Genomic DNA, 17,256 nt, shown 5'->3' on the forward strand with positions numbered 1-17,256 from the left:
ATCTCCAAGCCCACCCCTAATGTACACACTTTCTCTAACAAGGCCACAGCTCCTAATACTGCTGTCTTATTGTTCATCTCTAATGACTAACCATTCAAACCTGAATGCATGGAACCAGTCTTATTTAACCACCTACATTACTATTACAGAACAAATATCTAAATTCCATAACCACAAATTTTGAGCACTATAGTTGGAAAATGCTATTGGTTGAGTCTTTGTTTTTCTGTGTGGCACTAACACTTAGAAAGCACAGGGTTAAGTAGAAGATATGGAATTTATTGGACAAACATGATTAAATCACCACGAATTTTGATAAGATTTACAAAAATTCATCTGCATGCTTCCAGTCATGGTAGTAGAAAATCCAGTTATACAGATCTCATTTAGAGCCATTTTCTCAGTGCTGGAGAGATGGCTCAGCACTTAACAGCATCATCAAGTCTTCCAGAGAAGCCAGGCTTAATTTCTAGCAACATTAGTTGAGAACACTCTATGCAGGTCCAGTCAGTAACTGGATGCTTGATGGTCTCTTCTAACCTGTACACATACCAGGCATGCACATGTTACACAGTCATACATGCAGGCAAACTATTCATACACAATCAATTACTACAAATACAGAAAAGTTAAAGCATCTGTTCAAAAGAGAAGTAAAACGGGGAATGAGGTTCTTATATGACTGTAACTTGCTAAGGCCTTCCTTTTAAAGCTGTGAGTCACCAGGAAGGATGTCTGAGAATAAACACATGGTTTGCCCACAATATTGTAGAACTAAGAGTTCTTTCACACGTATTAAAGAGATAAATGTGGGACACATTTTCTCCGTTTCTCCCACTGAGCATACCAAGACTTATTCAGAAGCCCATCCCTGTGAATCAGCACAAGGGGGCTGAACATTGCATAACCAAGCGTCAGAAGGCCTTGTGTATTGAACAGCAAGATATTGTCCCTTGAAGAGAGACTTAGAAGTAGAGAAAAGGCACAATCTGTCCAGTAGAAGAAAACAAAGCAGAGCATCAGAAGGAGGACACTCTGAGCAGCTCTCAGCTCAGGGGGAGTTCTGTAGAGAAGCTTGGAGTTCTGAAGGTGGAGGACATGCTGGTGGTGCCTGTGGAGAAGAAACACCATGTAGCCACTGGCCCCTCCCATGGTGCCCTGGAACACTGCATCTCTCAGGACCATGAGAGGGAGAACAATCCATTTTATTTTCTGACTTTCTAGCATAAAATAACAATAATTATTACCATTCATATGTTGTGATATATTCAGACTTGTGCTTCTGATAGAAAGGATTAGGTTCACACTTATCAAAGCATTGAGTATCCAAAAGACTGAGAAGAATGAAAGGATGTGCCAGGCAGACATTGGCCTGAGCCTCCTCCACACAGATGCTCTGGGACTGATGATGATGGCCTGGACCACAGTGAGGAGACTGCTGGTGCAGATGGAGACGCCACGGGCCACCCTCTCCAGGTAAACAGTGATCTTACAGCCTATGTCATCCAGGAAGTTTCTCAAACCAAAGGCTGCTATTGTGCTTGCCAATCCTCTTGCAAGAATGTGTATGATGTTTGTAAAAGCTAAGTGGATGAGAATCAGGTGTATGGGTTTCTTCTCAGGGCCTCCCAATAAACTGAACATATAATTCACAGAAACAGAAATGTTCCCCAGAATGCCAAGCACAGTCACAGAGAGGAAAGCTATTTCCTTAATAAACTTCAAAATCATTTTTTTCTTCCTAGGTTGAAAATTTATATCGAGAATGGAAAGCCCTTTTTTTTCCCAGAAAGCATCAGTAATGCTAGACATGGATCTGACCAGCACATAATAACATTTTCTGGTGTGCAAGAGGCAGTGGTGCATACACGCGGTGTTTCAGATTAGGTGCCTGAAACTCCTCTTTTCCTGTGGACTCTCAGACAGGCTGTGTGCTCTGACAGGTGAACTGGTAACTGATATTCAAATCTAAAATTTTAACGGAGATATGTTTTAGCTTTACACTAGCAAAATTGACTTGTTCAAGTGTGAGTGCATGCACATGTGTGCGTGTGTGTGTGTCTATGTGTGTTTGTCTATGTCTGGCTTTCTGTCTGTATGTCTGTGTGTTTGGATTTTATCCTTGTTCACTCTCAGCATGGCTGAATTGAACTGCAAGTCTCTCCAAGCAAAATGTCTTCTTGTGTTTCTTACACTAGTTCATCATATTTGCCATCCAGTTTCCAAAGACAGAGGCTCTTTTCTTATTTGCATCCTGACTAGCATAACACTTTCTATATTTTCATTTGGCTTCAAAGCTTTGTAAGTTCAATTTCTGCAACTTAAGATTTTAAAACATTTATACTGAAGTTGTGATTTCACTCCATAAAAGGTTTTAATAATTATTTTTTCAACGTTGTCCTCAATGTCAAGTCAAATTGCTTAAGCTTTCCAGAAAGGGCCTTACAGTTAAGATACAGCTGAATCATCAAGAGATATGCTGAAAAGTTTATGTAACCACCAGGTTGCAGCCCACAAGGGTGTCTAGAGGAACCTTGTGGTGCTGCCTAACAGAGAGGGTCATGAGAGTTGTGACCCCAGTGAGTGGCCTCAGGACATCTAAGGGAGCAGGGAACAGCTCTTGACTAGGCGATAATGATGAGGTAAGTAGAAGAATTGGATTAATGACATCACTGGTGCTGCCATGAGATGGGTGAAATTTTTGAATTATGCATCCTCAGCATCAGCTGCAAAACAGTAGCTTGGGCCATATTGGTGTGAGCAGGGATTCTAATACCTAAGAGCTCATGGTGGAATTTGCTGCTGTGAGGCCTTTTGAGATGGAGGTTTTCTATGTAAACCATTGAAAAATATTTATCTTTCCTCAGTCTCTCTAGTGCTTATGTTACTGGAGTGTTTCATTATTGTCTCAAAATTTTTATAGACCTCTGAAAATCTTCTATATCTTATTGATTCCTTAAACCAAACCAAACTAAGCCAAACCAAACCAAACTCATTTCTCTATCTCCAGGAAGTCATCTCCTTCAATCTTTCTGGACCCCAGGTACCAGCCTTGCCATGATCAGAAGGAAAGCAGATGACCCAAGGCTCACGGAGCCTCTCAACTGTTCCCTGGCTTAGTCAGAGAGAAACTTCAGCTTTAATGAAACTCTCCATAGCTAAGCTGAGGGGATCGAAGATCTTACCTCCATGCACTCACCTGGGCCTCTGTGGTGCAGACAGGCTCTGGAGCTGCTCTGGGAAGGTCACTCTTACCAGGTCATATTTGTACTGTCTGGATCTGTGGAGATCTTGGTGCCACCACATATTGCAGACTCCCATTTTATATTGTGACTGTGTCAGAGGGCAGGAAGTCCCTGAAGTACAGTTACGACATCTGTCTTGCTCAAGTTATTTCAAGCTTAATTAGTGTTTAATTATCTTGAGAGGAAGGATGTGAGGTAAGTGAACAACTAACCAAGGTTCTGTGTACTGAGTTTCCTGCATCCCCAAAGTGCCAGGCTGGGGCCAGGCTGGGGACCAGCTTCTGACATGCAGATCTTCCTTTCTTGTTCAAATCCCTCATCATACTGGAGTAAAATGAATTATGCTCAGCACTGGGAATTCTGCTATTTGAGCAAGTCCCAGACACGAACAAGGACAAGTTTAGTGTCCCTTGTCCACCTGTGCCCACCCATAGTGAAGGCCTTTGCATGACTGTTAGTTTACTTCTGAACATAAAAGTCATTGAATATCCTGTAGGACTTGAAATATCAATGCCTCCCCAATTTTAACCTTATTCTAAAAACAATTCTTACTTATGATAAAACTTCAAGGACAATTCTGAAACTTATGTATCCTTCCACATACTTCTCATTCTTGTGACTAGTAAGCCCTTCGTATCCTGGATGAAAACTCATGTAAATAAATGTGGGTGCAGAGATGAGGTTAGAGATGATGATCTCATCCTTTTGTTCTTTAAGAGGAAGCATCACTGGGTTGCATCGGGAGGTGAGGTCGAGGTCACTTGTCCCCACACATGTAGGTGCAGCTGACACAAAATAGAAGCCAAAAATGCTTTGTCTGTATATGAAGTGACAGCTTTTGAGGAAACCAGGCTCTCCATGGCTCACTGGATCGAGTGGGGCTCAGAGGGGCTCAGAGACTGAAGCAGCAATCACAGAGCCTGCATGGGTCTGGCTAGGTCCTCTGCGCGCACGCTGTGGTTGTTTAGCTTGGGGATGTTTGTGGAACCCTCACAGTGGGAGTTGGTTGTCTCTGACTCTTCTGCCTTTTTTTAGGACCCTTTTCCTTCTACTGGGTTGCTTCATGCAGCCTTGATGAGAGGTTTTGTGCCTAGTCTTATTGCGTCTTGTTATGCTGTGTTTGGTTGATGTCACTGGGCTGCTTGCTCTTTTCTGAAGGGAAATGGAAGAGTGGATCTGGGGGACAGGAGAGGTGTATGAAAGAAGAATGAAATAACTTATTTTTAAATGTGCATAGATGTATGTTTCATCTACGTATATGTCTGTGCACCACTTGCATTCAGTGCCTGTGGAGATCACCAGGTCCTCAGATTCCCTGGAGCTGGAGTTACAGACAACAGTAGTTAGCTGCTATATGGGTGCTGGGAGAAAACCAGGGTCTTCTGTAAGAGCAACAAGTTCGCTTTACTGCTGAATCATCTCTCCAGTCCTTCCAGCTATAATTTAAAAGGTCACATGGCAATGCCATTGACTACAGGAGAAAAGATTAGCTGACTCAGTGTGGTGTTTGCTCAGTCTTTAATTCAACTCCTAATAGTTTTCCTCTGCTTAATCTGTTTCTTTTTTTTGGGGGGGGGGTAAGTATTTCTCATACCTCTTTTATTTGATTCATTGAGTTTTTTCCACTTCTAGTGTTTCCATTTGCTTCTTTTTTCTTCAAAATCTCATTTTTCTTGCTGAATGTCTAATCTGCACAGCTGATGTTTTGATCTATATTCTGAATTTACCTCTTTTTTCATTCTGTTTTCTGAAACCTCTTTGAGGTTTGAAACACATTTATTTTTTGGTTCTGCATTTCAAAAATTTCATGATTTTCATGTATCTTATGATACATGATACAGATTCAGATATTATTATGGTGGATTCAGAAAAAAAGAATATTGCATTTTAAATGCAAACCACGTAGGATTGTGCAATACAAAAAAAAAAAAAAAGCAGAAGCTGACCCCCTAGAGCCCAGAAACTCACTGAAATCAGGTTAATAGACTTCTACAAACTATAATGCTGCTGCCAGCACCATAAAGCAGGGCACAGCAGAAGCTGTAGAAAAGTGAGTTCCCCAAGGAACCTTAATCATGTTCCTAGAAGAAGCACTGAGGTGGCCGCATGCGAAGGCCACTGTGAAGCTATGATGTGAGCACATCCTGAACCCAGGGACAGAGATGCTCAGGGTCTTTGGGCTCACCCTTCCCGCTTCCCTGATCATCCTAAGACAGATCAACTGTTGTGCTTCCGAGGGAAAGTGACATATGCAAGTGAATCAAAGAACTATCAGGTTCACTCACCACGACAGCTGTGGAGCAGACAAGCTCTGGCTGAGTTCTAGTAGGTGATGTTTGCTGCGCAGTATTTGTATCTCTGAGGTTTGCACCATTTTGGCTACCATAAAATATCATGGAGATTTCGGTTTCCAAAGTTGTTACCATGACAGGGAGAAGCAAGCCCTCTGTGGAATCTCAGTCCCTGATATGCAACTTTCATTCCCACCCCTCCACAATTATTTCATTTGACTCACAAGTTAGTCTAGGCTTAATTATTTACCTTTTAGTTTATTGCTTTATGCAAGTTTGGCATTTCTTTACTTTTATATTTCATTTTTAGCTCTATCTTGGGAAAGAGACATGGATTTGAACTACACCCCGTATGACTTGGTGGAGGAATGTTCTGTGTAGGACACATTTGCCCATGTTTACATCCTAAAGTGTTTCATCCATGTCATTTAAAAATGATTTTAATTATTTTTTCTTTCTTTTTTCTTTTTTTCTCCTTTATCAATTTATTCTTGTTACATCTCAGTGGTTATCCCATTTCTTTTATCCTCCCATTCTTCCCTCCCTCCCATTTTCCCCTTATTCCCCTCCCCTATTACATCCATGTTTCTGTCCTGTAGCCTCAGAATTTGGGGCTTCACATGTAGGTCTGTGATCTGTTTTCACCACCTTTTACACAAGACAAGAAATTAGATCCAAATAATTCTTTACATGTAATTTTCTAATTTTCCCAGCAGTATTTGTTGAAGGGACTCTTTTCCCCAAAGCATTTTTGGCTGTTCTTGTAGAGACCAGATGGCTGAGGGTGTGTGTGTTTGCATGTTGGTCCTCTGCATCATCTCCTTGGTCTACATCTCTTGGACTTTGTGATATTTCCATGCTGTTATTTCTCCATGTGTTTATGTTGTATTTAGAAACCACACAGTGTAACTCCCCCAAAGTAATTTTTTTGTTCAATATTATTTGGGCATTTCAGATCTTTCATGTATTCATCTATAGTTCCTAGCTCCAAATCTTCATACATGAGACCATAAACTGGAATAACTGCAAAAGCCAAGAATGGAAAAAGGGGTCATGGACACAAGTTGTGTAGTTGAGGAGGGGTATTTGAGAGAACGCTAGCATGATATATGTGATATGACTGGGAAAACAGAAAACAGGGTGTAATTTTGGAAGGGAGTGAGGTCAATTAGAAGGCAAGAAGCATGGGGAGGAATAAGTAGCACTAAGAAAGTTTGAAAAATCCGTATTGTTTTACGTAAGATTGCTATTGTTCTGAAGAGACACTATGACCCTGGCAACTCTTAGAAAGGAAAACGTTTCACTGGAGCTGGCTTACAGCTCAGAGGTTTAGTCCATTGTAGCCATGGTGGGAAACATGGCAGCATGCAGGCAGACACTGTGCTGGAGGGGTGGCATAGAGTTCTACATCTGGATTGGTAGACTGCAGGAAGAGACTGCCACAATAAGTGTGGCTTGAGCATCTGAGACTTCAAAGCTGGCCTCCATTGACCATTACCTCCAACAAGACCACACCTATTCCCACAAGGCCACATCACCTAATAACCCCTATGGGCCTGTGGGGGCCATTTTCTTTCAAATCACCACAACAATGAGTTGTATTATTATCTTAGGTATATAGATAGACTTAATGAAGCTGTGCCACTCGAGGAGATATTATCCTTTTAAGACCCATAGCCTATCTGTCAGAAATTCCAGTGTTGGGCATGAAAACTCTCCTCTGGGGTTGTTGGCCATGGAAGTCCAAGAGACTTCCAAAATATCATAGGCATTCACTTGTGCATTGGATTGCCTTTCATATCTTGAAGGCAAGCTCTAATCCTAAAGATATTATGCACTTGAGGCACAAGACTTGGAAGATTTGAGTTGGAACTGACCTGAAATCCTTTTCCCTAAGGACTAACTTTCATAGAAAAAAAAACCCAACTAACCAACCAACCAAACAACAAACCAACAAAAAGAACCAAAACCCAAACCCAAAACAAAACAACCCCTCAAACCCAATAAACGAAACAAAACAACGATAACGTCCCCAAGCAAACAAAAAGAAACACATTTAAAGATTTAATTTTATTTTATGAGTATTATGTCTAAAGATTTTTTTTAATCTTATGAGTGTTTTTCCCAAATATATGGATGTGCATCATGTAGATGACTGATGCCCATGGAGGCCAGAAAAGGCACGACGACCTCTGACACTGGTGTCCCAGGAGGTTGAGAACCACTGTGTGTGCTCATGGATAATCCTCTGAAAGAGCAGCACGTGCTCTCACCTGCTAACCCATTTCTCCAGCCCCATTAGCAAGGATTGTTATCACCAGCATGGCTGAATGGAACCCCAATTCTGTTGTTTTCAATTTGTCTGTATTATCAGTATGGGTGGCTAGCAATCAATTAAGACACTGGCACTTGTTATAGTTTAAAATAGCTTTAGTTAACCCGGGGCAGGGTAGATATTAATCCTCTAAACTACTTCCCATAGTGGGGCAGGCATGGGACTCCTGTCTCAATCCCATGCCATCTGCTTCCAATAACTTCTATCAAGCTACCTCCCATCCATAATCCCATATACTTGTTAATGTTCTTCATTTGGGCTGAATCTCCATCCATGCCTGTCACGTGTTTCTCTTCCACCTAACCCATGGCGGCCTTCCTATCCTCCTCCTCTCTCCTCTGGTCTCTCTATTTTCCTCTTCCCAGAATTCTCTCTCTCTCTCTCTAAGCCTGGGAACCTTAGTCACACCTCTATCTCCTCTGCCCTGCCCAGGGGGGATGGCTTTTTTTTTTTTAATCAAAAGGTGGGTCATGAAGACAGCAAACAATGATTAGCATCAAAATATATTAGACCATCCCCCAATACAATTCCCACAAGCAGAATATTCTGTGAATTTATTTTGTTTTATAACATTTCCTTCACCTCATGCTCTTATTTAAACTGCTCATGTTCTCCACACCCGTCTGGAGATGAGAGTAAAATTTTCTTGTGCTAGTCTCTCAGATGTAGCTTAGATGTAAGATTTCATATTGATTATCAAATCATATACATAAAGTTAATTATTATATAGAGTTTTATTTTAATAATGGGAGAAAAACATAGACAATATGTAGCTCTGGATAGGAATGCCAGGTGATGCACTGACCTTTCGTTCATGTCCACCACCCACTTGTGGGAGAGACTGGATACCCTGTGTGAACACTCACGGGTCTCTGGAGACACAGCCCTTCTGTCCAACATGCTCTTTGCCTACAAACCTAGGTTGGACATTGTTCACATTGAGCAAAGAGACATTTCTATTTGAGAAACCCACAACCAGGACTGTTGAATGTATTCCTTTGGAGAGTTTCAACTCTTGACCCAGGAGAAGACCAGGGATGGAGTGTGGCCTTGGTGCCCCTGCTGAGCTCTCTTTGGTACTCCTTTAGTGACTGTTGAGATGTTTCCACTTTTCAGGTAGGAGTTGCAGTGAGCTGATGAACAGCTTTGGTGAATAGCACCATGACCTTCAGGCAGGGCACACAGGGCATGGCCAGGAGCCTCTCTCAGAAGCCCACAGGCCAGGAAGCCCTGGAAGACACAGGCTCAGGGCACGTTCTCCTCCCCTCTTGTCTGACCCTAGCCTCTCAAGACTCATCTAGACTGCCTACATCCTCTTTCTCTGTGGCCTGGCCAGGCTGCCATGGCTGGGGAAGTAGATCTTTCCATCTTTTGATATCGTCTTCATTGTTTTTCTTCAGAGACTTGAAGTTCTTGTCACACAGGTCTTTGCCATGCTTGGTTAGTTACATAAAGATAGTTATATTATTCGTGTTTATTGCGAACGGTATTATTTCTCTAATTTCTTTTTCAGTTTGTTTGTCTGTTATATACAGGAAGGCTACTGATTTTCAAAGTTAATTTTATATCCATCCACTTTGATGAAAGTGTTTATTGGCTGTAGGAGTTCCCTGGTAGAAATTTTGGGGTTATATATATATATATATATATTATCATATCATCTGTGAGAGTAATTATACTTTGATTTCTTCCTTTTCAGTCTGTATCCCCTTGATCTACTTTAGTTTTCTTATTGCTCCAGCTAAGACTTCATGTACTATATTGAAGAGATATGGTGAGAGTGAGCAGCCTTGTCCCTGATTTCAGTGAATTGCTTTAATTTTCTCTCCATTCAACTTGTTGTTGGCTATTGGCTTGTTGTATATTGTAGTGGATGTGAATCAGTTTTTGTTTGGTTCTCAAATGTGAGATGTAAAACAGACTCATGGGAGGGTTTGTTGTGTTTGTCCACTGGAAACAGACTTGTGAGAGGGCATGCTATTTGTCCACTAGAAGAGGAACCACCTATTGTGGGGGCATGGTGTTTGCCAACTGACCAATGTCCTAGTACAGACTCTGAGAGAATATATACATCCTCTCAAAGCCCAAAATCAGAGGCTTGGCTTTTAAGTTTTTGCATCATTTGGCTGTTCATCACGACATTCTGAGACACTCCAGAGAGAAATGCTACAGAGAATGCTTCAAGGTTCTGGGTTCTGGCTGCTGCTCCAAATTCCAGCTTCTACCATTGCAGTCACCTTTTCTCAATTGCTGGTTTGCTGTTTAACAGGTCTGCAGTGCTGACAATGAAGAGTGAAATCACTCCGAGGAACTGAGTCTGAAAAGGTCTCATTCTCCAGCCCCTATTAACCTCCTTTCTCTCCTATCTAGGGTAGGTGCATTAGAAAAGAGTCATAGGCATTAAAGAACCCCAAATAAAGTAGATTTGAAAAAGTTCAAAGCCTATAGGAAAGTGTTTCTATCTTCTGTTGTTTTCTTTAGTTTCTTTCTTCTGTGTCTTAAAGTTTTATTGTACATGCTTTTTTTTTTTTACTTACTTAGAGTTTTCCCAAGATTTCTCTGTTTTCTTTCTTTGTATGTTTGACTTTTAATATAAGAAGGCTACTGATTTTGTGTATTAGTTTTGTATCCTGTTAAAATGCAATGTGTTCAACAACTGTACCAAGGGATCCAAGTAAACTGGTTCAGTCAGCTTAGATTCTATGAAGACTTTTTACACTATTTGGGGAGAGCAGATTTTAAAAATATCTTCCTAGGAACAGTCACATGACAGGGAGAATTTCATGGTAAAGACTGGAAAACTCCGAGTACTTACTGCCTCATATTTCTGCTTATATGAAGAACCCAGCCAAAAGCAGCGTTCACGTTGGAGGTAGTGCCTGAGGGCTATAGGCTGCACACCACACACTGAAGGCTCTATTCTCTTTGTATGTACATTCCACCTATTAGTAAAGTCATGTTGGTATTTGTCTACATGTAGTGATTTATTTCATTTAGCATAATGCCCTACAGGTCCATGCTAGTGACACACAATGTGTCCAGCATAAAGAAATGATAGAGTTTGAGGTGATGTTTATACTAATCCAATTGTCAAATCACTTTGCATTTCCTGAAGACATAATTGAGTCCCCTTTCCATGTTGACTCCACTGTCCTTTATGTATTTATATTCATGACTATTTCCATTATGTACTAAAATTTTGCTTTGTGTTCTAACCAAGATCTTGTTTTATTTTATCGTGTCTTCTCTGACTTTTAGGAAGAAATTTAAAATAGCATCTCTTCGTGCCCCCCTGAGTCTACACCACCCTTGTTCATGCTCCATCAAAACTATACATCTCTTGTCTACCTTTTACTTAATTTTAATATTAAATTTAAAGTTTATTTTTTGTGCCCTGTGTGTGTTCATAGTTGTGTCTCAGCATGCATATGAGGTCAGAGGACATCATGTGGGATCAGTTTTCTTCTTAGAGACAGATTAGGTTGTCTGGGTGTCTGAAGCTGCTTTTACTCACTGAGCCATGTCTCCAGTCTCTGTCTGTTCTTAGTGTTGAACAACCTCATCATCATTCAGATTAAACACATCTTTCTTCATTCCTTCTCCATGTTCTTACATCACATCCTTTTGAGTCAAATTACACAAACTGACTTAGAGGGTGCTTGATTGGTCTGGTTCTTTATGTCAGGTACTTAGAAAAGGCTTTAACATGAGAGCTGTAGGAGTAACATGAGCAATGACGTCACCAACAAACAAGTCACATTTATGTGAGAAAGACAAGGAGCTGTAGGGATGGCGAAGAGACCTGCTCATCTTGCAGAAGACACTGGCTCCTTACCCAACACCCACATCATAGGACGCATGACAACCTGTACCTCTAGGTTACAGGGTCCCATTACACTATTCTGGCCTGGATGGACACCTGTAAAAACGTGGCATACACTCACACAGACACATACACATAAATAAAATAAATCTTTAAATTATAAATACAGACTACTTAATTAGCTATAGCCTAATACAATGCATATCACTTACTTAAAAGTTTTGTGTATACTGTATAGGCTTGCAAGAATAAATACCTATTCATATTGTAAAGTCAATATATGATGCACCTAACATGTTTACAAGAGTTCTAGGCAGATATGACAGATAATCAAAAAATAGTAAAGCATAAACCTACCTCTAGCCATATGACAAATTCATGTTCAGTGATTCTATCAATAAGTACTTTTCAGAAAGTGTCCACCAGATTCTTAGAATCATGTCAGTATCTTACTGTATGGACCCAATCTAAGAATTTAAGCAGCAAACCCTGCCTTTAAATGAATGTAGAATCAGATATTGTGCAGCTCTTTGGTGATAAAGAGCTGATGGTGCTGTGGAGAGCACCGTGGCATTAGCAAAGGGCACCAGCACACAAGCCTTGGTCGGCTTCAGTCACAGTCACTGGTTCATCTTGGAAAACACAAACCCACAGTTTTCAATCATCATAGAATTTTAGACAGATATGAAATGAAACTTTATTGCATGTTCTTTATCTGGTTTATCACATATCTAGAGTCTTTATTCCTGCAAACAACTGTAAGGAATATTACAGAAATGAAATGTTTCAGTACATTTGTATTCTGTGACAGGTGCATGGGCTCTTATTGACTGAATGCACAGTACATGTAATTCTTTCATAATTCTGTAAAATCTTTTCCGTGGATAGATACTTATAGACACTTTAAAGTAGCCTGAAAGAGCCCCATGGTATGAACATTTAGAAACAGTGTCAGGTAAAAGATAAGGAAATTTTTGGATTAATATGATTACATCAATATGAATTTTGATGAAATTCATCTGCATACTTCATGTCATGGTAGTAGCAAAACAAGTTTAAGAAATCCTACTGAAAGTGATTTTGCCAGATCTGGAGGGATGGATCAGATATTAAGAGGACTGGCCGGACTTCCAGAGGACCCAGGTTCAGTTCACAGCAACTACATATTGATTCAAAACCATCTGTCAGATCCAGTTAGTCACAGGGCATAAGATGATCCTTCCAACTTCTATAGACCTCAAATGTGCATATAGTACACAGTCTAAATGCAGGCAAACTATTCATATACAATAAATTAACAATAAAACAAATAAAGTCATGTAAAAATAGTTGCTACTAGACCAATATCATTGTAATATTACTCTCAGGGCAAGGCTTGAGTCACCAAGATTATAACTGCTGTGTGGGATTTTGTTTTACCCACAATACTGCAGACCTGAGAGTTTTTTCTCACTCAAGGAACATACCAATTAGAGAGACATTTCATCAATTTTTTCCCACTGAAACTGCGAACATTCAGCCAGAAGTCCATCCCTGTGAATCAACACAAGGGGGCTAAATGTTGCATAACCAAGCGTCAGAAGGCCTTGTGTATTTAACAGCAAGGTATTGTCCCTTGAATAGAGACTTAGAAGTAGAGAAAAGGCACAATCTATTGAGTAGAAGAAAACAAAGCAGAGCATCAGAAGGAGGACACTCTGAGCAGCTCTCAGCTCAGGGGGAGTTCTGTAGAGAAGCTTGGAGCTCTGAAGGTAGAGGACATGCTGGTGGTGCCTGTGGAGAAGAAACACCATGTAGCCACTGGCCCCTCCCATGGCGCCCTGGAACACTGCGTCTCTCAGGACCAGGAGAGGGAGAATGATCCATTTTATATTCTGACTTTCTAGCATAAAATAACAAGAATTCCCATCACCCATATGTTGTGATACATTCAGCTCCTATCAGTTACCTCAGCAGAGCAGAGGAAGTCCCTCCCCTGAAAGACCTTTGCCCTGGCTGTTCCTCACCTCCTACCAGTTTGACGTGTTATTTCTGTCAGGAGGACCATTGAACAGCACCATTTCTACACCTCTCAGTCCTTCAACCTGCCATCAAAATAAAATTTGACGCAGGCAGAGTGGCACATACTAATAATTCCAGCCATTGGAAGGTAGGGAAGGAAGACTGAAAGTTCAAGTCCAGCCTCTGCCTTCAAGCAAGTTTTAGGCCAATATGGGTTACATGACAGTGTATCTCAAAAACAAAACAAAACAAAACAAAACAAAACAAAACAAAACAACGACAACAAAAATTTTTCAAGAGCCAAAATGTTTATTTTTATTTATGTGTATGTGTCTGTGCAATTGAGTGTAGGTGCCAAAAAAGACTAGAAGTGCCAGATCACCCTGGACCTGGGGTCGTAAGCCATTGTGAACCACTTGATGCACTGGGAATCAAACATGGTTCCTTTTCAAGAGCAGTATGTGCTCTTTACTGCTCACCTAACTCTTCAGTTTCCTCCGAAAGGCAAAAGAAAGTACTTATTAAGCCCTGTTTATCTAGTTTTTCCTCAAATATAATAATTATTAGTAGGTTTACTTTTGCAAATGGAAGAAAATTCTAATTCATATTACCATATTATATTATTTTCACATTTTTATTTTATTAAATTAAGATACCTTTGACTATCATTCCATAGAAATACATTTTTGAGCTCATTGATGATTTTATAATATTAAAATCTTTAAAGTTTTAAAAATTACATCTATTTATGGAAGAGGGCATGCATGTCCCGTGGCACACATGAGGAGGTCAGAGGAAAGTGAAAAGAGTCAGTTTTCTTCTTCTGCCATGTGGGCCCGGGAGGCCGAGCTGAGGTTGTCAGTGGTGTCTTCCTGCAGAACCACTGCACCAGTCCTACATGCAGTAAAAATCTGTGGATACTGGGGATGTGTTTTGTTTTGTATTTTTCTCTTTGTTTAGGTTCTGAAGATGGAGCCTCGACCTTGTCCATAGAGGAAGTCACTCTGACATTGTGTTATACCCTGAGACACTGAATATTTTCAAGCAGCTATCAAATGCATATCTGGTTTGGCATTTAGGTAATGTGTTTAGGATGATGCACACTATCTTTAACTGTGTTTCTGTAGTGAACGTGTGTATCTGAAGGATTAGTTCCTAGAAAATGGGGTTCCAGAGTGAAAGGGATTCACTTAAGTAACTTGTGCAGATGTTGACACATTGCTCTGCTGATCTTCACTACCTGAGCTTGGTAGGGAAAGCCCACCATCTATGGACAGAGTTCACACCAAACGCTGAAGGATGAAGTTAGGACATGTGTCCCCCGGGCATCCCTGCATCTTTGTGTCAGATGTAGGCTGCTTGCCTCCTGCTGTACTGTGTGAGAACCTGCTTGAGCTTTTATTACTTGATTTAAAAAAAAATATACAAGGCATAGAAAACCACACCAGCCATTTCAAGCCCCCTTTTCTGAAGAGATCGAAGCAACGGGGCTTCTCAATATCTCTGAGCATGACAGCACTCGGCCAGGTGGCCATCCCTGTGGATCAGCACAAGGGGGCTGACAACTGCGTAACCAAGGGTCAGGAATTTTTGAAAATGCACTGTTAAGGAGTCATTCTTTAAAGAGGAAGATAAATATAGAGAAACAACACAATCTGTCCAGTAGAAGAAAACAAAGCAGAGCATCAGAAGGAGGACACTTTGAGCAGCTCTCAGCTCAGGGGGAGTTCTGTAGAGAAGCTTGGAGTTCTGAAGGTAGAGGACATGCTGGTGGTGCCTGTGGAGAAGAAACACCATGTAGCCACTGGCCCCTCCCATGGCGCCCTGGAACACTGCATCTCTGAAGACCAGGAAGGTGAGAAAAATGTTGTTTATTTTTTGACTTTCTTTTTTGAAATAACAATATATGCTATTCTTGTGCAGTGGTGATGTGTTTGTATCTTTGTCTCTGATGGAAAGGAGGATGTTCATGCTGATCAAGGGATTGAGAATCCAAAAGAGGAGCAGTGAGAGAAGCACATGCCATGCAGACATCAGTCTGAGCCTTCCACAGCAGGAGGCTCTGGGGCTCATGATGATGGCCTGGACCACTGTGAGGAGACTGCTGGTGCAGATGGAGAGGCCCCGGGCCATCCTTTCTAGATAAACACTAACGTGACAGCCTACATCACCAAGGAAGTGCCTCATACCTAAAGCCGCTATTGTCATTGGCATTCCCTTGCAAAAAAGCATTATGATATTTGTCAAAGCCAAGTGGATGAGAATTAGGTGTATAGATATATTCCCAGAACCCAAAAAAGTGCATGTGTAATTCACCAAAACATAAACATTTGCAACAGTGCCAAGTCCAGTTAGAAGAAGGAATATTGTTATTTCACTAGTATTCAAAACCATTTCTCACTTCTTGGGCAGAAACCTTGAGATCTTGCAAGTAGAGTTGGAGGAAAAGTAACAGAAATTATATGTACCTGTAAAATAAATTTTATGTTATAGTGTGTTTCTGGTATATAAAAGAAGGCCATGACCTGTTGAATAGAACAGATTTCCCCCATCTATCTATATCTAAACATTTGCTTGTCTTTATAGGACACCTTGTACTGTAAGTGGTATCTATGGGAGATGATGAAAAAATATTTGAAATTACCAAACAGGTTTAGCCTCCTAATTTCCATGTTGGTAAAATTAAATTACATATTCAAATGTATATATATCCCATGTATTTTGAATCTCAGAATGTACTGAAATGAATTGAACAGTTTACTAACTTGCATTTTCTATTTGATTTTGTTAACACTCCTGTCAGTCAATTCCTCAAACCTGCATCTTCCTTTGCCTCTCTCCCTCTTCTACACTTAGTATATAAACAATTATTTTAAAAAACCGTGTTAAGAATGGTGATTCACATCTGTTATTCCTGCACTTGAAGAAGGGCAAGGAAGGAGGATTACTGTGAATTCATTACCAGCCTGAACTACATAGTGAGATTCAGATCAGCCATGGTAACATAACAAGACCCTATCTGAAGACCCCACCCCAAGAAAACCATAGCAAACCCTCCAAAACAAAACAAAAATCCATAGAAATGAAACCAACCCTACCTAACTGCATCAACATCAGCATCTTTCAGAGTGAGAGACCTTTCTTCTGCAATGTGTTTGGTTACTATGTGGGTTTTGTTTTACGATGAAAACAGCAAAGACCTGTTTTCTCTCTTGCCTCTAGTTACCATATCTTTGATTCATACATTTTTATACTCCAGAGGTGCTTTAATACACACTGTTTTGTCAATTTTACTGCTTCCAAATTTCCCAAGGTTATCTTGTACCTTAACACAAAACTCACCCACACAGCACTTCTCTATTGGTGCAGCTGACAAAGCTGAAGCAAACACTGTGTTAGTGAGCCTGTTGCTGAATATGCCAGGAGCAACAAGAGCCCAGAGGCTCAGCGGGAGCCCAGAGCCCTGAAGCTGAGTGGTTCTCTTAGGAGCATCTAGAAGTGGAGCAATGAACAGCCAAAACTATCCCAAGTCTCCAAAGGCCACGCCTCTTGTTTTTGGCT

General features: G+C 40.7%; 2 protein-coding genes across 2 annotated transcripts; both read right to left on the reverse strand.

The window, feature by feature from the left end:
* Positions 1-795: 795 nt before the first annotated feature.
* LOC311606133 (vomeronasal type-1 receptor 4-like) lies at positions 796-1,746 on the reverse strand (the record flags this gene model as incomplete). The annotated part of the gene is made up of 1 exon (XM_084797203.1): positions 796-1,746. Exon 1 carries the CDS (start codon positions 1,729-1,731, stop codon positions 796-798), a length of 936 nt encoding a protein of 311 aa, XP_084653329.1. The 5' UTR covers positions 1,732-1,746.
* Positions 1,747-13,163: 11,417 nt separating this feature from the next.
* On the reverse strand, positions 13,164-15,882 carry LOC311605866 (vomeronasal type-1 receptor 4-like; the record flags this gene model as incomplete). Its single annotated transcript, XM_084796724.1, has 2 exons — positions 13,164-13,576; positions 15,579-15,882. The coding sequence occupies 2 exons, from the start codon at positions 15,880-15,882 to the stop codon at positions 13,164-13,166; spliced, it is 717 nt and encodes a 238-aa protein (XP_084652850.1).
* Positions 15,883-17,256: the final 1,374 nt, after the last annotated feature.

The sequence above is a fragment of the Acomys minous genome, assembly GCF_964271855.1.
Source record: "Acomys minous genome assembly, chromosome: 9".
Taxonomy (NCBI): Eukaryota; Metazoa; Chordata; class Mammalia; order Rodentia; family Muridae; genus Acomys; species Acomys minous.